The sequence below is a fragment of the Mauremys mutica genome, chromosome 2 (assembly GCF_020497125.1).
Source record: "Mauremys mutica isolate MM-2020 ecotype Southern chromosome 2, ASM2049712v1, whole genome shotgun sequence".
Taxonomy (NCBI): Eukaryota; Metazoa; Chordata; order Testudines; family Geoemydidae; genus Mauremys; species Mauremys mutica.
This window is the reverse complement of record NC_059073.1, coordinates 198,922,321-198,945,386: the sequence shown is the minus strand read 5'-3', so window position 1 is coordinate 198,945,386 and position 23,066 is coordinate 198,922,321. Positions and strand designations below refer to the sequence as shown.

At 45.5% G+C, this 23,066-nt stretch overlaps 1 protein-coding gene and 1 long non-coding RNA gene across 2 annotated transcripts in view; both read right to left on the bottom strand.

The window, feature by feature from the left end:
- Positions 1-9,016, bottom strand: part of LANCL2 (LanC like 2) — a 51,906-nt gene extending 42,890 nt beyond the window's left edge. Inside the window, exon 1 of the mRNA XM_045006719.1 lies at positions 8,509-9,016. Within this exon, the coding sequence (XP_044862654.1) occupies positions 8,509-8,727 (219 nt within the window). The 5' untranslated portion in view covers positions 8,728-9,016. The remainder of the gene's footprint in view (positions 1-8,508) is intronic.
- A 1,736-nt stretch (positions 9,017-10,752) lies between these two features.
- LOC123364459 lies at positions 10,753-17,770 on the bottom strand. The gene is made up of 3 exons (XR_006577114.1): positions 15,658-17,770; positions 14,883-14,981; positions 10,753-12,457 (listed from the first exon to the last, which is right to left on the bottom strand). It is a non-coding gene; the product is annotated as an uncharacterized LOC123364459 (long non-coding RNA).
- Positions 17,771-23,066: the final 5,296 nt, after the last annotated feature.

Below are 23,066 nucleotides of genomic sequence, written 5' to 3'. Positions count from 1 at the left end.
TGATAAACTTAATCTATACGTGTATGGATTGTGGGGGTGGGGAGTTAATTATATAATTATACACACACACCCCTTAACTCCCCACCCCCACAATCCATACACGTATAGATTAAGTTTATCACTTTTCTAAAACTTTTACATATACAATTTAAATCCAAATCACTTCCAATGTAAAAAGAATACTTCAGCTATGTGAATGACTGACCTATACATCTATAAAAAGGAGTACTTGTGGCATCTTAGAAGCTAACAAATTTATTATTTGTTATTATTTATTATTTATTGTTTTATTATTATGAAAGCATAAGCTTTCATGGGCAACAGCCCACTTCATCGGATGCCCACAAAAGCTTATGCTCAAATAAATTTGTTAGTCTCTAAGGTGCCACAAGTACTCCTGTTCTTTTTGCAGACACAGACTAACACAGCTGCTACTCTGAAACCTATAAATCTGACATTTGAAAGGGTTAGCTGTTTAAGTGATTAAGTTAACCGGATAATTTGAAATAGCTTTGTTTTCACATCCCAAATTCAGAGTTCCAATGTGTATGTAACCCCCAAGGAGATTACCTAGATTCCTGGGGCTCTGTTTGCTGGCAGCTCAGGGATGAGGCACACTGTCCCTGGTAGAGAGGGGGAGCCAAGGCAAACTCAGAGTCTGCCTGGCAACCAATAGGGAGTGAGATGCCCCTCCCAGGGAGTTCAGGAAAGGGGAGAAGCCATTTTTGAGTCAATCTGGAGCCAGCCAGGGGAAGGGCAGGACTGGCTGTGTAGGGAGCTAGTAAGTCCCAGGCCTGCATGCAGGGTTTCCCCTGAGAACTGGCCTCTAGGGACCTGAAAGCAAGATCCCTCAGCTGGGCTTTTCCTTCTCCACTGATGTTTCCCAGTTTGTAGAGTTTTGCTGGGAAACTCCCTCAGCCAGGCTGAGTTAGCCCTCCAGCTCCCTAGGGGTAGGGTGACCAGACGTCCCGATTTTATCGGGACTGTCCCGATATTTGCTTGTTTGTCCCGCTTCCCGACCGATGTTCGGTCGGGACACTGGACAAACAAGCAATGTGGCCCTCCGCTCCGGCACACAGGAGCCTGGAGGGGCTCTCGCCCCCCCGCCCCGACTCCACTCCCTCCTTCCCCCATTGGATCCCTCCCCAAATCTCTGCTCTGGCCCCGCCCCCAGCCCCGCCCCCTCACTGCCCCATTGGATCCCTCCCCAAATCCCCGCCTTGGCCCCATCTCTTCCCCAAGCACGCAGCCTTCCTCCTCCCTCCCAGGTTTGCACACAGGCCATGGCCGGGGCCGGAAGCGCAGTGCGGAGGCTGCTCCAGACCTGCAGCCCGCGGGGCAGCGTGGTGGGGCCAGGGGCAGCGCAGAGCAGGCAGGGCCTGGGTGGGCAGGGGATGGAGACACACGTGGGGCGGACACACTCCTGCCAGGAGGTGCCGGGCCCAGCTGCCTGGTTCACCCCCTGCCCGGGTGGGTCCCCGAGCTCCCTGTGGCTGGGGTGGGGCTCCCTGGGCGAGTGTCCCAGGCGGGGCGGAGCGGAACAGCCCCTGCTGCAGGGCCAGACTGAGCGACGGAGCCCGGGAGCGGCTGGGCTGGGAGCTGCAGGAGGGGCCCGGAGTGTGGCTCGGCTGCAGAGCTTGGAGCCCAGGCTGGGCCCGGGAGCGAGGGGATGGGGGAGCTGGGCGTGTATTCAGGGTCGGAGCCGAGAGTTGGGTGGAGACGGGGCTGTGCCACTGCCGCCTGGCGGGGGGGGGAGCCTCCGGGCTTTTTTTTTTTTTGGCTCCGCCGCTGGCTTTTTTTTTTTTTTTTTTGCTCCCCCTCCCCTCGCATCCTGATATTTCAACTTTGTCATCTGGTCACCCTACCTAGGGGATACCCGTCACCACACGGTCAGCTCTGCTCTGCCTGCTAGTTCAGGGCTGCTGCTTGCTGTGTGTGTGTCTGGACTCTGGGCTAGGAGACTACAGTTTGGATTTTAGTACAGTTGTGTAATCTGCACCTTGAGCCCTGCACCCCTTTGTGGTGAGGGGAAATCCTGGGACCAAAGCAGCCCGATTCCTGCCTGAAGAGGATCCCTGCCAGCAGAGATCAGCCCCTCTGCAGTGACCGAGGAGTCCAGAGTCATCTCTGAACCCGAGGATCATTCATGGAGTTTGTGAGTGCACCATCTTTTAGTCAGTCAGCCAGGGAAATTGTTTTGGGGATCCCCTACTCTCTGAACTGTGTCCTTAAGCCAGGGAGCAAGGGTTTGGGGATTTTATAACCTGCGGCATATTAAACCTATGGAGGGATTTACCACCTTCTCCCACCTGTGAGTCCCTTGGGCTGTACTGAACCCTGTCAGCCACACTGCTAGACCACTGTGGAGAAGAATGTTGTGGTCAGAGGTCATCAAGGGCCTCAACAAAGTATGCACACCAATGGGACACTAACCTTACATTTGCTACATCAAGTCATGTGACTGGGGAGGTCACAGGTATTAGCAGCGTGGGCACCAGTGAACCTAACAATAGTGTTTTACCCTGTTATGTTATATTTGTCTCCTGTTTAATATAATTATTGTGTTACAATATATTGTGTGTGTTTGTGTTATTTCTTGGAAGTCTCCAACTATCTGGCAAGTAAGTGGGGATTACCCTGTGGATAGAATTTTCCTCCCAAGCTGCCCTGGTGACCCTGCCAGGAAGGAGCGAGGGGGATGGAGGCATCACCAAATAATTTTGTAGGAAAAAATAAAGAAGATACACCCTGCTGAGTGGGTGGCGGGATCCAGAAGAACTCAGACCTGTTCATCAACACCTGTAAGCATATTGGCATTAAAGAAGGTAACCGGGTGGAGAGGGGGCACTACCTGTAGATTTATAAAACTTAGGCTATGGCTACACTTGCACTTCAAAGCGCTGCCGCGGCAGCGCTTTGAAGCGCTAAGTGTAGTCAAAGCGCCAGCGCTGGGAGAGAGCTCTCCCAGTGCTGTCCATACTCCACCTCCCTGTGGAGAATAACGTACAGCGCTGGGAGCCGCGCTCCCAGCGCTGGGGCTTTGACCACACTGGCGCTTTGCAGCACAGCAATTTGCAGCGCTGGAGAGGGTGTGTTTTCACATCCTGCTGCAGCGCTGCAAATTTGCAAGTGTAGCCATGGCCAAAGTTTGTATACAGCAGTTAGCCCTGTCTCACATTTAACATGACCATTTGAAGAGCTGGCCCTTCTCCAAAGTGGATGAGTTTTATGTGGCTAACTTGACAACTTAAGAAATCAAATGGATTGCTTGATACTACAGTGATTTCTGTGGCAACTGAAGTACCCCGTATATTTGCAGCTGTCATTATGTGAGTCACATAGTTCTTACTCACCATTCCACTTGTGTTGTAGCAGATGGCGATCATGCAAAACATTGAGGTTTTCTTCATGTTTTGATTTTTACAAGCCTTAGACTGTAATCCTGCAAGTCACTCTATATAAACAGACCCTGAACCTGTGTAAAAGTGGGGTTCAAAGTGGGGTCTGTCTATGTTACAGGACAGAAGCCTATATCTACCTCCACCCTCAAAAGTAATGACATGAGGTCCCAGATATAATGCTGAGGCCATATGATACTCCAGGAGGGCCCAATAAAGTCAGAGATAGTTTTAGGATTTGGGGATGGAGAAACGAAATCACACACACACACCAGCAAAATCTCATGAGGAAAAGTATACTCACACAATCTTCTGACAAAACCAATTTACTAGTAAAAGACAGAAACAGTCAGAGTGGGGGGTGGGAAGCAGAGTAAATCCATTGACTTTAAAGCAGCTTAAATCCATTTAATGGGACTATAGAATCTGACTCAGTCTTTTTCCAAAGAAGGAAAATAACAGATTTTCTACTTTTAATTCTTCAAAAATAGAACACCTGCCTTGTAGAAAATAATAAGGTACACGGGTGACCCAAAATACTACAAATAAAGCTGCACAGTTAGCTATCAACTGCCTCACTTATGAACAGTGAATGCCATGTGTGACAGGATGAACATACACAGGCATTGCAATTTCGCATGCTCCATTTTAGTGAGACTAGCAAAATGAAACAAATTCCTAGGGCAAATCTAGAGCTAGGAATTCCTGAAGCATGAATCTGCAGTGGGAGAATTTCACTGAGTTAAGGATTCATAAAATTCTCAAATGAATCAGAATTTGAAATGTTCTGCGATACAGTTAATATTTTCTTCCCACATGCATTTTATAAATGTAGTTACTTAAAAGCAAAACAGACGCAAAAATCTTCCTTCACCACATTTTCCAAGTCCTGTTCTCACTTTTGTGATGCTCTCTGAATAAGCAGTTATGAATGCACACTTTCTCTAAAACCTGGACAGAATGTGTAGAATCTAAAGTAGGGTTGGTGTGAAAGGATGGATCTCCTACCCTGCAGATGATCCACTTAGGGAAAACTTTCCAAGTGTTTCTGTGTTAACACAATAAAGATATTTAGATAAACCAATTCCCTCTCCCCTTATTGAATATATTTAGTATGTGGTACTACTTGCAAAATTAATAAAATAAATTAGAATTTATAACCCTGGTTTTATGAAGATTTTTGATCTATACCTGTATTTACAAAAGTCTCTGGGGACATCCAGTTTTAATTCTAATATCAATAACATTACATCCCCAAGACACACTTTTCTTTTCTTTTCAAAGAAGAAATTATGCCTTTGAATATACACACACACAAAACCCACTCCCAATAGAGACTCAGAGACAGATCAGAATTTGGCCTTTAAGAATTTGGCCAGTTAAGGCACTGATCCTGCAAATCACTCTGTGCACACAGCCCTACAGTGGTACTCCATTTGGATGCAGGGATATGGGAGCAGTTTGCAGAATCGGGACCCAATTGATTTTGGTGCTAGTGATTAAAAAAAGATGACAGAGTGAAGAATGGAGAGTTCTATTTATCTACAAATACTGCATGTGCAGCTACAGTGCAAACTCCTTCTCAATAGATCTTCAATGTGTCTTAACCCTGACCTGAAGGGACTATTTCTAGAGAGGAGAGAGTACTCCAATCTGTGAGCCCATTCTCATTGCTGACAAGATGTCCAACACAGATGCCAATTAGCAGTTAATTGTTTTGGCAGGTGTTGTGATGCCAAAGGTTTCTTTTTTGCTTAAAGAAGGTGAATCCTAGTCACAAGAGCACTACCACTAGCCTATATTTAAAATAAAGCTACATTAAAGTGTCAAGATGATTATTTAATATCACAAATTCAGAGTAAGTCACCATGTTATCCTTTATTCACCCAAGCAGGTTTTGCATGGTTCTCAGAATGGCATGCAGTTACTCTTATCCTACATGAGCTGTTACCAGTGTTAAAATTCAGTAATTCGCAGTAAGGGCAGAGGTAGAGTCATTCAATGGTATTGAGAAGAAAATACTCAGTGGTTAGAGTGGGAGCCTGGGACTCCGAAGCCTGGGACTCCTTCAAAAGCTCAATTCTTTGCCCACTACAGACTTCCTGTGTGATCCTGGACAGTCATTCAGCTTTTCTGTTTCTTCTGTAAAAATGAGACTAGTACTTCCCTATCTCACTGGGTTGCTGGAGGGATTTAGACATAGACCGTGAGGTGCTCAGATACGAATGTGGTAGTGGCCATATCAGTACCTAGAGAGAGATCTCCTGATTAAACAGTTTGGCAAATTTGCATCATTTGATGTAATCACAAGGCAAGAGACTCATAGAATCAATTAAAAAATTACAAAAAGAAATTGTTCTTCATGTGTACATGGAAGTAGCCATAGATTGGTAAGAGGAAGGAATGGCTCAGCAATATCTAAAGAGTAAGTGTGAACTCCATCGAAGACAGAGAAATCCATCTTTTCTAAAAATAGCATAGACTGAGGGCTTGGCTACACTGTCAATGTGCGGCAAGCCAGGGACACTGCCACAGCACAGTGAAAGTCCCACTGCACCATAGCAATGCTCATAGAGGACACTACTGCACAGCAAGCTAGTGAGCTGTAGAGTCACATCGTGGCTTGCCGCATAGCAAGTCACTGTGTAAACAAACCCTGAGAATACTGTGGTGAAAACTGGGCATTTGGAAGGGAAGTGACCCAACAGAGGCTCTCTCTCTCCCCCCCCTCCATTCTCTGTATAACTTTATTAATGAAAGTTTGATCATTTCTGAGCTGTAACATATATAGTAAAAGCAGTTTTATCCGGCATGTTGGAGGAATGGAGGGTGCTGGCAAGTGAAAAATGCCGGTTAACCAAAAGGAAGAGACTTTGGGTGCAGGAAGGGTGTGGGGCTCGGGCTCTGGGAGGGAGTTTGGGTGTGAGAGGGGGCTCAGGGCAGTGGGTTGGGTGCCAGATCTGGGGGGCACTCACCTTGGGCGCCTCCCCACAAGCAGCGACCTGTCCCAGCTCATAGGCAGAGGCATGGCAGACAGCTCTGCACACTGCCTCCACCTGCAAGCGCTGCCCCCACAGCTCCCATTGGCTGTGTTTCCCAACCAATGGGAGCTGTGGAGCTAGCACTCGGGGTGGGGGCAGCGCACAGAGCCACCTGCTGCGTCTCCACCTAGGAGAAGCTGGGACAGGTTGGCGCTTGCGGGGAGCTGCCCAAGGTGAGCGCCCTCTGGATCCGGCACCCCACACTCCCTCCTGTGCCCCAACCTGCTACTCTGAGCCCCCTCCCGCACCTTAACTCCCTCCCAGAGCCCACGCTCCACACCCCCTCCTGTGCCACAACCCCCTAACGGCCCCACACCAACCTGACTATAAACCAGAATTTCAATGAAGATCAGAAATGCTGGTTTATAAAGCTTTCCGGATGGTGAAGTGCTGGATAAAACAGCTTCTACTGTGCATACATTGAGGGTTGCAGATAACGCTAGTGTTTCCAGTCTCACTGTGAGGCCTTGCCTTCACTGCCAATAAAAGCATGTTCCTACCTCGAGTTAAGAGCACACCTTTTTTTCTTCAGTGAAGACAAGAACCGAGTATTCTTATTTTTGTGGGTTTAAACTAGAATCCAAGGCCTTGTCTGACTAGGGGTGGTGTGTAGGGTACGTGAACCTACATGCCAGTGAAAAGCAGGCTGCATCCACACTGCGGTGTGTAGCTACACACGGCAGCGAAAGGCTCTGGCATGGTGGAGGAAATGGGGAAAGGCTCTGGCAGTGCCTTTTCCTGTGGTGGAGAAAAGAACCGGCAGCTCCCTGTGGCAGGGAAAACATCCAGCACTGGGGGAGGCAGCAGGACACTACACTGCTGAAAATAGCAGTGTAGATGGGGCGGACGCTGCTTGGCTGTGTAGAGTGCAGTGTAGGATATACCCTAAGGCTCTGATATACTTTTACTCATCTAAGCAGTGCTTAATTGTATACACTGCTATGTATATCTATGCTAGATGGGGTGCAGTGCAAGCACACTACATGCCCCTGTAAGCATAGACATAGCCTGAGGGGTCTGTGAGGGCGGGCAAAGCTCTGTAAAAGGCATGGTCAGAAACAAACAGGTCATTCATCCAGTTTGAACCTGAAAAAGTCTTCCTGTTGGGTGGTTTGTGCCCTGGCCAGTACTGAGACAAAAGCGAATGTGGTTTTATCCAGCACTGGACCGAGAGAGGGTACCATTTTGAAAAACGCACCACCCCGCCACCCCCAGTATGAGCTGCACACAAGGTCACATCAATGGAGGGGGGGGGGCGCAGAGCAACGTTCTCTTAAAAATGACATCCTCTGTGCAGTGTGATCTTGCATGCATATACGTGCGGGGTCACGCCAGCAGTATGGGCTCACACCATTTCTGAACCTATTGGAATGTCCGGTATTCGGGGGATGTGTGAATGGCCACCCTACTAGGAAATGGGGTGTCTCAGGCTAATGCAGATAAGGTGGGGTATAGGGGCCAGGGAGAGGGCCTGTGGGTTTGTAGGATGGCCTATGGCGGGGCTCTGAGCACTGGTGTAAAATACAGATCAATGCCAGTGTGCACGGTGCAGATGGGTGCAATGTGCTGTGTGGGGGCTGAGAGGAGTCGGTGCCATGAGAGTGTGGCAGAGCGGGTGGGAGGCATAATGGGGTAGAGTAAGGTGGAGGAGGGTGGCTGTGGGGAGTGCAGGGTACAGAATGGCACATGGGTGGCATGCAATGGAGCACCTAGTGCTGTGGGAGGAGGCCCTGGCAAGGCGGATGAGAGCCCCGGCTGGTGGGCGTGGCGTGTAGGGGGAAATGTTGGAACCACCCTAATCTCTGTCAATAACCACCCTGCTGCACCCCGTGTGGCCACGCGCCTTCCCTCCCTCCGGGCGCTGCCCCCAGCCCGGCCACCACGAGCAACAAGCAGCTCCTCCAGCAGAGCGCCCCGCTCGCCGCGCCCCTCCCGCGGCGGGGTGGGGGGAGGCTGAACGTTCCAGAGCCCGGCGGGGTTCTAGAACGCTGGAGGGCAGCCCGGGGCGTTCTCGAACGCTGGGAGGCGGCGGCCCCCGGGGCCCAGCGCGCGCGCGCTCGCTCGCTCACCTTCCCGTCCGGGCCGAAGGGGAGGGACTCAGTCTCTTCCCCGCCTGGGGAGGGCGCGGGGTCCCGCTGGGTCTCCGCGGCCTCGCTTGGGCTCGAGGAGGCTGCGGCGGCGGCTCCGTGGAGCTGGTAGTCCGGGTAGGGGTTGCTGAACGCCCGCTCCTCCATCTCCGCCTCGCCCCCCAGCTGCAGCTTCAGTCGCTTGGACATGCTCTCTCCCATGGCAGCCTGCCCCCGGCCCGCCCCCTGCTGCACGGCGAGCCGCCGGGGACACGCGCCCGCCCCGAGAGCAGCAACGCGCTCCCTGCTGCAGCGCCAGCACCACGCCAAGGGCTGGGGCAAAAGCTGACACTAGCGCCGGGGAAAACGCGCCCTGCCTTGATAACAGTGCGGTGGGGGGCACAGCTGGAAGGTATCAGGGTAGCTGTGCCCTTGCCCCCACTTCTGAGAGGCAGAAAATACCAACTTTAAAAATAAGGAAGCGGGCTGCCGCCTGCCACAGAACGGGGCTGGGAGAAGAGGCGCGCCACGCCCCGCTGAACATTAAGACATGATGGGCAGTTTCCTCCCCTTTTTGCACGAAACAGCACGATCGAGAGGAAGCAAGGGCAGACACAGTAAAAAAGCCGCCCGCCCATCAGTCGTTGCCCGGACAGATGGGCGCCTCTTCTGAGAGAGAGCCACTTTAAATCCACCGAGCCTTGATCGCACCTCCAAAAACCCCATCGGTGTTCTTCATCTTCTCCCCCTCTGCTCCCCAACCCGTTCGAAAAATAAATCAGGCTGTTGCTGCGAACAACACCCAAAGCTGCATATCTGAGCTCCTTCCTGCTGCCTCTGTCTCTCTGCAGTAGGGAGAAATTCTGTCCCAAATTATTTCACATAATAACCAGAACCACCGAGGGGAAAGAAAATCCAAAGTATAGGCAGTAAATGATCAATTCCTTCACCAGTGTCATCCGAACCCTCCAGCTTGCTGCAACCATCAGGAGAGAATGAGAAAAACCCTACAGAACTAATCCCTGACCCCGATAAATATGCACGTAAATGGTAAAGGCTCTACCCTTCCTTTGCTCAATGCATTGATATTCAGCTTTCATTCATAGCCCATCCACCAAAATGATGACAGCAGCAGCCTTTCTCCAATCCATAGTCACAAATCCACGCTTATCTAATCAATTTTATAAACATAACAACTCTTCCTGGGCGGAGGGGGATGAGGAAAAGCAGCCTTTAATCTTCTGCCCCCTCAGTTTGTAATTTCCTCCTTGCAGTTTATTCTTTCTGTGCTGTTGTGAAATTTGTGTCCCCCTTGCCTCGGATGAAGAAGGAATACATTTTGCATGACAAGATCAGGGGGGAGGGCTGCCTGCACACTCAACTATTTCTAACAGTCAATTGAGCGGCCAGCTTTCACCAGGCTGTCACACACCCAAACCAAAAAAGAAAAAAACACCTACAGCATCTACACATATGTGAAACAGTCACACATGTATGAACAGATGGTGGTGCTGGTATTTGCCTAATTCACTGTATGCTTCTTAGTTTAACAGTCTTGGCTGAGCATTTTTGCCTATCCCAATCTCCATTTTTTGTTCCTCTTGACTCACTGTTTAGTTTCACATATATGTTTCTTTTTTATAGACAGGCAGCAGCAGCAGCCCATAACAGGTTTCAGATAATATATTCTGGTTTGTTTATTTATTATATTCAAACCGTGTTACAGCTTTGTGTGGAAAAAGAGACTGCCTGCCAAATCCCAGTTGCTTAGTATTGGAAATGGAAAACAGATATCTTGGAGACAGTGTGTCAGCTTAACTGTATAAAATAGTGCAGATCAGCAAGATTCTGCTTGTGTGTGAATATATTTATGCACATATACAGATTCTATAACTTCAACACTTTTAAGTAATGATAGGGTTGCCTATTGTGAATAACTGATTGAATTTTGCAAATGAGCAATTAATGGTTTGACCCTGCAAGGTGAAGTGTGCCCTCAAATCCCACTGAAGTGCATGGAAGATTAGTGCACTCAGCACTTCTGAAGAGGAGTTCACCACCTCAGAGGTTTAACCGAAAAGCCCTGGTATACCAAAGCCCTGGTATACCTAAGCATGTGACTAAATCAGTACCTATTCAGGCAAGCACTTACATACATGCTTAAAATTAAGAGGTGTAAATGAATAAACAACAAAAATTAAGAGTGCATCACAAAATGTACTCTATATTTATTTTGACATTGTTGATTTTATAACACTTCATAATATACAAATATGAATTATTTATGTTGTGATAGTCCCAAGGGATCCCAATCATGGATCGGGGCCCCATTCTGGTGGGCATTGAACAAACACATTACAGAAAGACAGTCCTTGCCTTGGAGAGCTTACACTCTAAGTAAAGGTACTGTAGAATATCTTGTAAAAATGTGGACATCTAGATCTCATTGCAGCAGTCTCCTATTAAATATTTACTAATAAGTGGATAAACCACCAGTTTTGGTAGTAATTATGAAGTATGCAGTTTATCAAGGTTCTAGTCCATGACCCCAATCCTGCATAGACTTACTGCCTTCAATGGGAATATTCAGAGCGCAGAAAATTAAGAATGAATGTAAGTCTATTCCGGCTAGGGGTGCTAGTTTGTATGTATGTGTACACATACACATGCATGTGTAACACCAATAGACCCTGTTCATCTGCATACAGGACTGAACCTAGGACCTCTGAAGCTTAGGGTGGGAGCCTCTACTGCATGAGCTAAAAAGCTAGCTGGCTCTTAGGTAAGCATAGGTGCTGCAACTAGGGGATATGCCGCACCCCCTGGCTTGAAGTGGTTTCCATCATATACAGGTTCTCAGTGCCCCCACTATACAAATTGTTCTAGCATCCCTGTAACTAAGGCTGTAGCAGATTCATCAATCTCTAGCTAAGCTAGGTGCCACTAGAGGGGAACAGAGCACCACACCAAGCAGGCATAGGTTACACATGCACATACCTATGTATAGAAAGGTATGTTTGTGCACACAGCCATTATCTTGTGGTATAATATAGATTTTAGAAAACATTTTTCCCTTTATTTTTTAAGAATGGAATTTATGACAAAGTGGATTTCAAACATATTGTGTGTGTCATAAGAAAATAGCATCTGTTACCACATATGATCTCTGGAAAAGAAATAGCCATCAAAATCTGTAAGTTATACAATTGAATATCCTTATCTATATTCAGAGAACAAAATCTGGACCAAAGAACTAGTCTTGTTTACAGAAAGGCCTGTTTTTTCATTTATTTCGCAAGTGTTATATAAAAAAAGGTCTGAACTATTTCAAATCTTATCCTAATAGCTTGAGTAGGTTAAAACATCTTTTCACATGCACAGTGCCCTTGAAAATTTATTCAACACCTGCTAGTGTGGAAACCCATTTTTTAAAATCCAAATTTTCTTTTCATACAAAAAGTGATTTTTCTCACGCATCTTCTCTTGCCGTCGCTGTTGTATCTGTGCATTCTGGGACTTCTGAAGCACTTTTCCCATAATCCTCGCTGCTCTTGTTGGAAATAGGATTGGGGGTAATTCTTAAATCTGAGGCAGTACATTTGTACAGCTTCCATGCTTGCAACTTCCTGTCCACACTGGGGAGAAATCATTCTATAGTGCACCAGATCAGCCTCAGCTGAGCTAAAGACTTATTTTCTGCTATCAGCTGATACAACCAATGTTTGTAAAACACTTGGAACAACTGTTGGCAAGGTATTATAGACTAAAAATGTTGCAAGCGGAAGGTTTTCTTTGCATTCCAGTGGTTTCTTGCAGCATTTTTCATGTAATGTTGTCAGGGTCTGTGAGGAAATAGCAACTCTCTCCTTCCTCCGTTCTTTTGTACCCAGACAGCTGGATATACTTTGAAGGTTTTTAAAACATTCTTCAGTTGACAATTTTTCTTTTTACACTAATAGGAAAAGTAGACACAAAACATACTTGAATAGTCTCCCTTTGATGCCAGTGCACACAATTTCTGCAGCATTAATGGATGTTATGGATAAAGGGGGAGGGACAATATGGATCCCATTTTTTCCCTCATTGGACAGGGGAAGGGAGTTGTTCCCAAAACAAGCACCTGGGCTTTCCATGCATCTTGTCTCTTCTGTGTGTGTCTTTTAGATTGTAAGCTCTTCAGGGCATGGATGTCTTTATGTTTTATATAATGCATAACAAATAATAAATAGTGATAATGGGTCATTTCATGTCATTTTAAAAAAAATCAGACCCCCCCCCACTGTATTTTGCTTAGAAATTAGTTACATAACATAACTCAATAAAGAGTTCATCTTAAAAAAAGAAAAATTGATGGGATGATATGGGCTAATCATCTTCTGATCATTTTTGCCAAATGATTAATACATAAAGTCTTCACATGTCCTTCCTCTAGCCTTGCACCTGCTACTTTTGTTTTTGTCTTCCTTGCTGCATTGCCTGATCTAGCTTTTTAGGGAAAGTGCCATGTCCTTTCAAAATGTATAATAAAGTGTCTTGTTTGTTTTGGATAATGTATAAATAATAATAGTAAATTAATAAATCCGTAATGACACTACAGTTTCCCATATATTTTGCTTGTTGATCCCATCATGTTTAACATATGATCATAACTGACAGGGATGGAAAGGGCCTTTTGCGTCATACTGTTCACCCCACGGGCTAGTACACAATTGTGCTCAGTGTTAAACCCACGAGTGTTTCATCATATTGAAATCTGATGTGGTTTTTGTAATCAGTATGAACAATCATCAAGAGCCTCCCAAAGCACTGGCAGCAATGTTTCTGTTTTAATTATTCCTTCACTGGTAGTTTTCATTCTTGCTGCTCCATATTTTCTCCAGGTCTTTGTGTGACACCATCTGACATATACAAGCAACAAACCTCTCTGTGTTTTCTTCAGCAGGGACAGGATGATGGGTATGTGGGCATCAGCATCTAAAGTAAATTGCTTTGCAAATTCTGGGAAACTAAAGATGAGATTAATGTCTGCTCCTGCAGAACTCTAAATATAGCTTTGATGAGCTTCATTTGACAGCAGTTGGCAGTGGTCAGGGGGGTAGGGGTGGGGAGTTAGACCCCATCAAACCCCCTCCCCCTCAGTTTCAGAGTCACTGGCTTTAATTATGTTGACCCCCCGCCCCGACTTGTGAAGAGAAGTCTCCATTTTTATGATCTTTACCAGCTCAATGCAGTACTTCAAAGCAACATGGTTGCAGGAACAAATACCACTGCATGATTCAGGGATTATTCCTTCATGGATTGTATTCACTGAAGGACATGTGATTCATCAGTAGCTGGAATGCATGGGCGGTGGGTATAATAAACCTCCCCTAACCCAGGCCCTGGCCCCATCCTCTCCCCCAAGCTAGCAGGAGCTCAGCTCCAGCTGGAAGCCAGCAGGCAGCTGGGGCCAGCAGGCAACCTGGCATTGGGAGCAGCCGGCGGTCCAGGGCCGTTCAGCTGGGGCTCCTCCAGTCGCAAGCAGGAGGGGCTCTAGGGGCTCCGGCAGATGGGAGGGAGAGGGTGGAGAGGAGTGAGTGGGGGACGAGGCAGGGAGGGACCCTACTCATCTGGCACTACTCCTAGCTAGAATACCTATCTAATATTTCTCCACCTCATTGACTCTCCACCTGTACTGATACTTTAATTCATGTGAAAACATCTCTCTTTTCCCTTGTCTGAACTTCTACCTCTGATATCATCTAATATTTGAAAGAAATTTAGGGATACAGTTTGTCTGAAAGCCATCATACCAAAACAGGGCCTGAAGACAATGGGACTACTCACGGTTGTAAGCATCTGTGCTCTGTAGTAAGTATTTGAAGAATCAGGTCCTACATTTTCATTATATTGTACTTACAGACTTTGGACCAAATCCAGCCCTTTGTAAGTGGACTCAGCTTCAGTTGGTGTTGAATCCACTTATGCAAGAGTGAATCTGGCTCATATAATATACCATGTTGCATTTTCAGAAACAGCACACTTCTTTGGCTGCTATGAGTAATTGGTTTCTATTATTGTTCGATCTCGCTACTTGAGAGCTTGTATGTCTCACTATATGGCTTGTAAATCACTGTGATATTCAATCACCGTATAGATGCTTTTAATAACAATTCCATTTAACATGCTGTTGCTTGGGAACCTAGAATTTTTTTTCCACATCTTTCAACTTCTAAGAGAGAGCAGTGTCATCAAATGCTGTCACTGTATTGCTTTGTTTTGATGAGTGTACACTAATATGAAATGATAAGACTGAGCAGCAGTTGTTGAACTTCTGTCTATTTTTAAAGAATAAATGTTTGTCATAGTCACCCATTTCATCTCCTTTGTCATCTTACCCTTAATGTTTCTTGATTTCAGATCCAGAGGAATACAATTAATAATGCAGTCATCTGAAGATACCCTTAAATATTCTCCTGGTGTCTTGTTAATTGTAGCTATGTTGAAAATGAAACAATTAGTCAATGTTATTAAAAATGACCACTTGACAATCATTAGTTTAGCAATATATTTTTCAGGAGGGTTATTTCCAGCCACATCAAGTTTTGTAAGGAAGTTGAAAGTACAAATCAACTATTAGAAGATAAATATCACACTCTCAATGCCATATAGCTGGTGGAAAGGGCAGTCTTCTATATATTTATGCACATCTACTTACTGCACAATATTTAAAATAGGGGTTTTCAAACTTCATTGCCCCGCGATCCCCTTCTGACAACAAAAATTACTACATGACCCCAGGAGGGGGGACTGAAACCTGAGCCTGCCTGAGCCCCATCGCCTCGGGTGGGGGGGCCAAAGCCCGAGTGCAGGGGCGGCCAAAGCCAAAACCCAAGGGCTTCAGCCCCAGGCGGGGGCTTGTAACCTGAGCCCTGTTGCCCAGGGCTGAAGCCCTCGGGCTTCAGCTTTGTCCCCGGGCAGTGGAGCTCAGGCTTCAGCCCCAGACTTCAGTAAGTTTAAGCCAGCCCTGACGACCCCATTAAAATGGCCCACTGTGGGGTCCCGACCCACAGTTTGAGAACCACTGATCTAAAACTAGCTCAGGATTACAGCGGTGTTTTCTGTGTGTGAAGAATCTACCCGTGAGTAGGGCTTTCAAACTTCTGCTGTTACCTCATGGGTTTCATTTTTGTGTTTTCTCTTCCGTCTCTTGAAACTTCTTGCATATGCTCAACTTCCCTCAGGTGCCATGTGACCAGGATTCAACATCAAATTTGGTCTGCTGGTTGGATCATCAGCTCCCCCGGGCTGGGTACTGATGGGGAGTGCGACATGAATGCTGACCCATGCCCCCTATCCCTTGAATGAAATAATATTAATGTGGCTTAAGAACCAACCTCAACCACTGCCTTGAGTTAGGGATAGAAATAAAATCTGGGCCCGACAGTCATCAGAAATAATGGGCTTGATCCTGGGAGGTACAGAACATTCTTAACTCCCATATACTTTGATGGGAGTTGAGTGTCCTCTGCGTTTTGTAAGAGGTGCTCCTCACCTTACAGAATTGTGCCCAACATTCAGTCACTTTTTCTCACACAGGAAAAGAGTGTGGGATGAGACAGAAGAGTTTTTAATATGATAGACAAGCAAAATGTAAGCAGTCTTAAGCAAAGAAGTTTAACATTATTTGCAAGCAAAGGAAGCAGTAGGATGAGAGAGAGACAGAAAGAACACATTGTGAAGGAAAATGGGGACGATCAGTACTGGGAACAGTTGAGGAAGGATGAAAAGATGTGGGGGAGGGAAGGAACCAGTGGAGATCAAAGGGCCATCCTGTTCCTATTCAAGATGGTGAGAAAACTGTCACTGATTTCATTGATTCAAGATCAAGAAAGTCTATGAAAGAAATGCTTACCTCTCTTGATGAAGGTGAAAGTGCATAGCAGGGCCCTGCAGATAACAGGTTTGGCACTGAGGATGAAATAGACTGATAGGTCACATGTTTAATTAGAAATCTGTATCAGGAAAGGGACAACTTGCACTCTGCAAGTGGCTAAGGTAAACCAAAAGCTAAACCTCCTTGTACATCTGAATTGATTACTGCTATCATGGGGATTGCATGTATTTTGACTGAAAACAATAAATAAATTTTCTACCACATGTTATGGACTTGTCTCTGCAACATGCCGAGTGCCTCTTTCAATGGGAATTGCAGTTTCATGAATCTTGATGAGAAATGAGGTTGCTGCATCTTGCTGAGACACTTGGCAGGATCACACACCTAGTGTTTACACTGCTTACCTCATTTTACCTGGTATTTGTAACTCACAATAGAACCTCATTCATTCCCATGAATAGAAATGCATTGTACAGTAGCTTATTCTGAGAATTAATACATGCACATTTCATTCCTCACTAGTGGTCTGATGCTCTAGTCGTTATTCACATGAGAAGAGGCTGCATGACTAGGTGTTTAAAGCCAAATCTTCACAGAACCCAGCATGAGCAGCTGGTCTGGGCCCTGCAGAAAGACACAGGGGGAAAGTGGTGAGAGGAAAGACATCTTCCTTCCCAATCCTACCAGGAGCCACTCTGCAGAATATTCTTCAGCCTTATGGAAAAAGTATTCTTGCTTGCCCCTAACACAGCCCTAGTATGGGAGGAGGACCACAGGATCCATAGACGAAACACCAGTCTCCTGGCCTAATTATGCAAAGCCCCCACCTGTCCTTGCCCTGTGGGAGCCATGCAGTGGGAACATGCTCTACATCATCACCCCAAATCAGCCCTCTCCCTTCTGCGTAGGTTCTGCTGCCTAAGGATGGGAGGATATTTATGACAGCAGAAGTTGGGGTGGGATTTTTCTTTTAGTGATTGCAATTCATAATGACATTCTTAACGGCATGAATGATTTTTTGGATCTTCCCAAATCTTGTTTTCTGATTGCTTCTTATAATCCTTGTAATTACAGTTACATGTGCACATGGACACAGTCATATACCCCCACACTTTTACTTTTCCAGAAGAACAGTCATCCTGAATTAGAGGAGACAAGTTGGCAACTTGGATGGTCTTAGTGTGGACTGATCTCCATGGTGACATCTCCCTATTGCATTTTAAAAAAATCTAACCTTATTAAAGGGTCTGTATGTGTGGTGTTTATTCAGGGATGGAGAACAAACTTTAAAACCCACTTTAAATGCTGGCACTGGAACAACAAGCCAAGCTATTGTTGGTGACAGCTAATGCAGCGTGAAGTAGAAAAAAGATGTATATAAAAAACTTTCATTTTATAACTGGGAGGGAGATTTCTGTTTGAAGTGAATTCCCTGTTCAGATAGCTTCCTGATTGGTGTTTTATTCCTTTTTCCTGGTATTTGACTTGTACAAATACTTCAATCATTCTGAATTACGCTCCCAGGTCTGAACAATGAAGGAGAAAACATACAACAGAAATGTAAAAGCAGTGCTCTGCTGGAAGCCATTTAAACTATGTCAGTTTGACATAAAATAAAATATTAATAACAGATTTGAAATAGTTTTCCTAAACCATATAGGGTGAGACAATATCAGTATGAACAGGGTAGCTATGCATTATACACCTGGTTCTGCTGAAGGGCTAATACAGGCTCTGAGAACACATACTATAGTTCAAAAGTTTATACAATGGGACACTAACAACAAATATTCCTCTTATGTTAAAGAATTTGGGCCAAATCACTGCTATGGTAACTCCACTGATTTGGATTCCCTTATCTATGAAGTCAAGTCAATAACTCCCACATTAAAAGATCATTCATATTTATGCCATAGTTTCCACTAGGGGAAACCAGGTTCGCCCTCTACCATACGTTAAAAACTATAAATATACTAATATAAAACTGCTGTCTTTAGCAAATCAAATCCTGTTTTAGTTGTACCTGCAGAGGACAAATGGATCAGAATAACTTTTCTGTGTGTACTGCAATTCCATCTCCTTGGTATATCAGTGCTATCATCACTGCAAATTTCAGAAGTAATGTAAACCTTTATTAATGATAAGGGCCTGACCCAATTTCTAAGAAATTTTCCCATTGAAAACTGTATCCAGTGTGACTCAGATGTGTTAGCTTTCAACATTCATTCTTAACTTATTAACCAGGATGCAGATTATAAAGCTTTCCAAAGCTGCAGTGTACTTAGGGTTGCCAACTTCCTATTTTCAGAAAACTGAACACCCTTTCCCTGCCGCCTGCCCTGCCCCTTTCCCTGCTCACTGCATCCCCCACCCTCACTCACTCACTCACTCATTTTCACCAGCCTGGGGAAGGGGGTTAGGGTGCGGGGCAGGGGGTGGCAGTGAGGGCTCCAGCTATGTGTATGGGCTCTGGGGTGGGTCCAGAGGGGTTTGGGGTGCAGGAAAGGGCTCCAGGCTGAGGCAGGGATGTGGGAGAGGGGGTGAGGGACACCTGGCAACCCTAAGTGTACTCAATATTCTAGAATCTTGGGGCCTAGAGACACAGTTCTTCCATTGGATCACTAGGCCACTGCTCCCCTGACAAAAATAAGATCCGAGTATAATGAATACTCTTTGTTCTAATTCCTTGCACCATTCGCAAATGCTAATTTATGAGAATACTCTAGCTCCTCCAGATGAAGGATCCATGTAGAGGCAGCTGTTCCAGTGTTTTAGTCTGTATGTATGCAAATTCCAGTAGGGGCTTTGGAAGAGCAGAGAAGGATTTAATTGAATAGCCTGGTACCCACAGCAGAACTTTGAGGGGTGCTCAGCAAGCATATATGCAGCTACAGCAAATTACAGCACCCCACCTCAAATGTGCCAAGGATGGAGTCCAGCGCTGCCCTCTGCGGCACTGTGAATGCGAAAGCAATAAAGCCGAAATCCTTGTGGAAGGGAAGACCACATCATGGAAGAGGAAAGGAGTTGTGACGTGCTCTCTTTTTTCTGGGAGCCCACAGATTCCCTTTTGTGTAAACACTATGCACCCAGGGTTCTGCAGGTTTTAAGGGAGAGATGTAGGTGCCCAATAGGTGGATGGAGACTAGTAGTAGCTAATCACATGCACCTCTGTGCAACATTCTTTCCTTAAGAACTAGTGGATTTCCCAGAAGACAAAAGTAATTCCAGACAGGGTTGATTTGACAGAAGGATGCACTCCTCCAAAGGCAAGGAAATCTCACCCCACAATTCCTCCCATCTTCACCTTAATATTAGCAAAGAATCCTGTGGCACCTTATAGACTAACAGAGGTTTTGCAGCATGAGCTTTCGTGGGTGAATACCCACTTCGTCGGATGCAAGTAGTGGAAATTTCCAGGGGCAGGTATATATATGCAAGCAAGAAGCAAGCTAGAGATAACGAGGTTAGTTCAATCAGGGAGGATGAGGCCCTGTTCTAGTAGTAGAGATGTGAAAACCAAGGAGGAGAAACTGGTTCTGTAGTTGGCAAACCATTCACAGTCTTTGTTTAATCCTGAGCTGATGGTGTCAAATTTGCAGATGAACTGAAGCTCAGCAGTTTCTCTTTGAAGTCTGGTCCTGAAGGTTTTTTGCTGCAGGATGGCCACCTTAAGATCTGCTATTGTGTGGCCATGGTTTGGTTCCTGAGCTAGAGTTACTATGGTACGGTGTGCAGTTACTGGTGAGAATATGCTTCAGGTTGGCAGGTTGTCTGTGGAACCAGACATACTCTCACCAGTAACTGCACACCGCACCATAGTAACTCTAGCTCAGGAACCAAACCATGCAACAAGCCTCGATGCCAACTCTGCCCACATAGCTACATCAGCGACACCATCACAGGACCTAACCAGATCAGCCACCCCATCACCGGTTCATTCACCTGCACATCCACCAATGTAATATACGCCATCATATGCCAGCAATGCCCCTCTGCTATGTACGTCGGCCAAACTGGACAGTCTCTAAGGAAAAGGATAAATGGACACAAATCAGATATTGGGAATGGCAATATACAAAAACCTGTAGGAGAACACTTCAACCTCCCTGGCCTTTGCTGCTTTTACAGATCCAGACTAACACAGCTACCCCTCTGATACTTGACAGCTTAATATTAACATTTGGGGATATTTGTGAAAACTTTCAAATCTTTTTATTAATTGTAGTGGTAATTTTACATATACCATCACACTTTCTTTCTAGATAAGAACTATAATTGCAATGCAGTTTGTATTATGGGATGTTAGTGGGTAGCACATGCCAAAGAGGGCTAGGACTTTGAAAAGATTATAGTAATGATATAGTTGTACTGAAGGCAGAAGCCACGGAAATGGGGACTTCCAGAATGGTGTTCTTTTCATGGCAGTGAATGGCTGTGTTTGTGCAGAAGTGAATTTAGAAAGCAGCTATGGAGAATTATTTCACCAGGAAGAAATAGCTTTTGTAATGCATTTAATGGAAAATTCTGTTTTGTTACATAATATGAGAGTCACAAAGGAAACAAGATTTAACGATATAGTTCTTCCTTTATATACATACTATGAACATATTCGTTATTTCAGTGGTTCTCATGCTTATAAATTGTAGTTACTTTAAGGCTGATTAATCATTTTCATTAGAAGCCCTTGATTATAACTAGTCTTTAAAAAAAGAACAATTCCTAGCTACAATTTGGCACATGTAGTCTCACACTACTGGGGAAAATAGCTAAAATTATCTATTTAAAAATATAAAAATTACAGTCAAGGATATTTTTGGTTTTATTTTGCTCTCATGTACCATTTAAACAATCTGACTAAAAAGAAAAGATTCTGGATGAGCGATTACTGTCTAAAATGCTTTTAGTACTCTGAAAATAAGAAAAAAACTGGTGCCTGGGCATGTATTATAAAATTTTCATTAGGATTTTCAATACCTATAGCACATATCATTAATCCTGTACAAAGGCATATGATAGACCAGCACAGCTGCAAGTCAAAGCAGTTCCAACTTCTTGCATAAGTACTTCAACATGTTTTTAACATATTGCCACTGTTTTCAGTCAGTCATAACTTTCTGAAACTCTAGACTTCCAGGCTGAAATTTCCAAGTCTTCATCTTTGACCATTAGACCCCCCCCCCCTTTTTTTTTAAGGAAAGTATGAGCAGAAATAGTTCAGCATTTTCTGAATATGAGAAAAGTGGTAGAGAAAAATGTTTCCTATTTCCTATAAAAATTGTTTTTGCAACCTTTTTTTTCGCAACAGCTTTATAGCCAGACTGGCAGTGGAAGCTATTTAAAAATGTTTATTTGGAAATAGCCCTCAATATCTTTGTTTACAATAGGCTTTCCTAAAGCTTTAGGCAGTCAGACTCATCACTGCTAGCAATGGTGGGAGTGCTTGCATAGATTGGCCACAAGCATTTTTATCATTATGTTGTTCAAAGCTTAACTCTTCCAAAATGCTTGCCCAAAGACATAGGTTTCACAGTGTGCCTGGAAGATCAACAAATCCGGGTTATTTCAGCCTTCCTGTGGAAGTGAATTCTAAGGTTAACAGGCCCTCATGTCATTTGCCCTATGAATAATCACCTCTCTTTCAAACTAAGGGACTTCTACAATGAGGGTCTCTGCTAACCACAGCTGCATCACATAGGGGGAGAGGCCAGTCACTCAGGTTGTGAGGTCCCAAATCATTTCAGGCTTTATAGGTCAGAATCAACACATTAAAGCACACCTTGAAATTAACAGGTGTTGGTGTTGTGTACTCACATTGAGATACATTGCTTAACAAACAGGCTTCTGAATTCTGCACGAACTTCTGTTTGTGAGTTGATTAAAGATGTGCAGCCTTAACAACATTACCGAGAATTAAACTTAGCAAGGGGAGGAATCAGAAAAGCCTGGAGAAGGGGGAGATTGCTAAGTCTGGGGTTAGGGTGCAGAGTGTATCCGAAGCTGAGGTGACCATGTTTATTACTGTGGTCATAGGCATATGGAATAGCCAGTCAGAGCAGAAGAACTTATACAAATTGGGCCAGATTCTTGGTCCTTCATGTCCTATATGTCATGTCTATACTACTATATCTTCCAGCCCCTAGCATAGTTGGAAGACTTGTGTGGCCTCTACACTACCACTCTCCTGTTATCCCCAATAACTAAACTGTCCCTTGGGCCCCTGGGACAATGAGGCTACCCTAAATTGCATCAAGGGTCAAACCATAAAGGCACATTTGTTCCTATCTCTGGTCCATTGCTGATAGGGTTGCCAACTTTCTAATCGCACAAAACTGAACACCCTAGCCCCACCCCTTCCCTAAGACCCCACCCCTTCCCCACTACATTCCCCCTCCCTCTGTGGCTTGCTCTCCCCCATCCTCACTCACTTTCACTGGGCTGGGGCAGGGGGTTACGGTGCGGGCAGGGGCGGCTCCAGGCACCAGCACGCCAAGCACGTGCCTGGGGCGGCAAGCCACGGGGGGCGCTCTGTCGGTCGCCGCGAGGGTGGCAGGCAGGCTGCCTTTGGCAGCATGCCTGCGGAGGGTCCGCTGGTGCCGCGGCTTCGGCGGATGTCCTGCAGGCGTGCCACCGAATCCGCGGGACCGGGGACCTCCCGCAGGCAAGCCGCCGAAGGCAGCCTGCC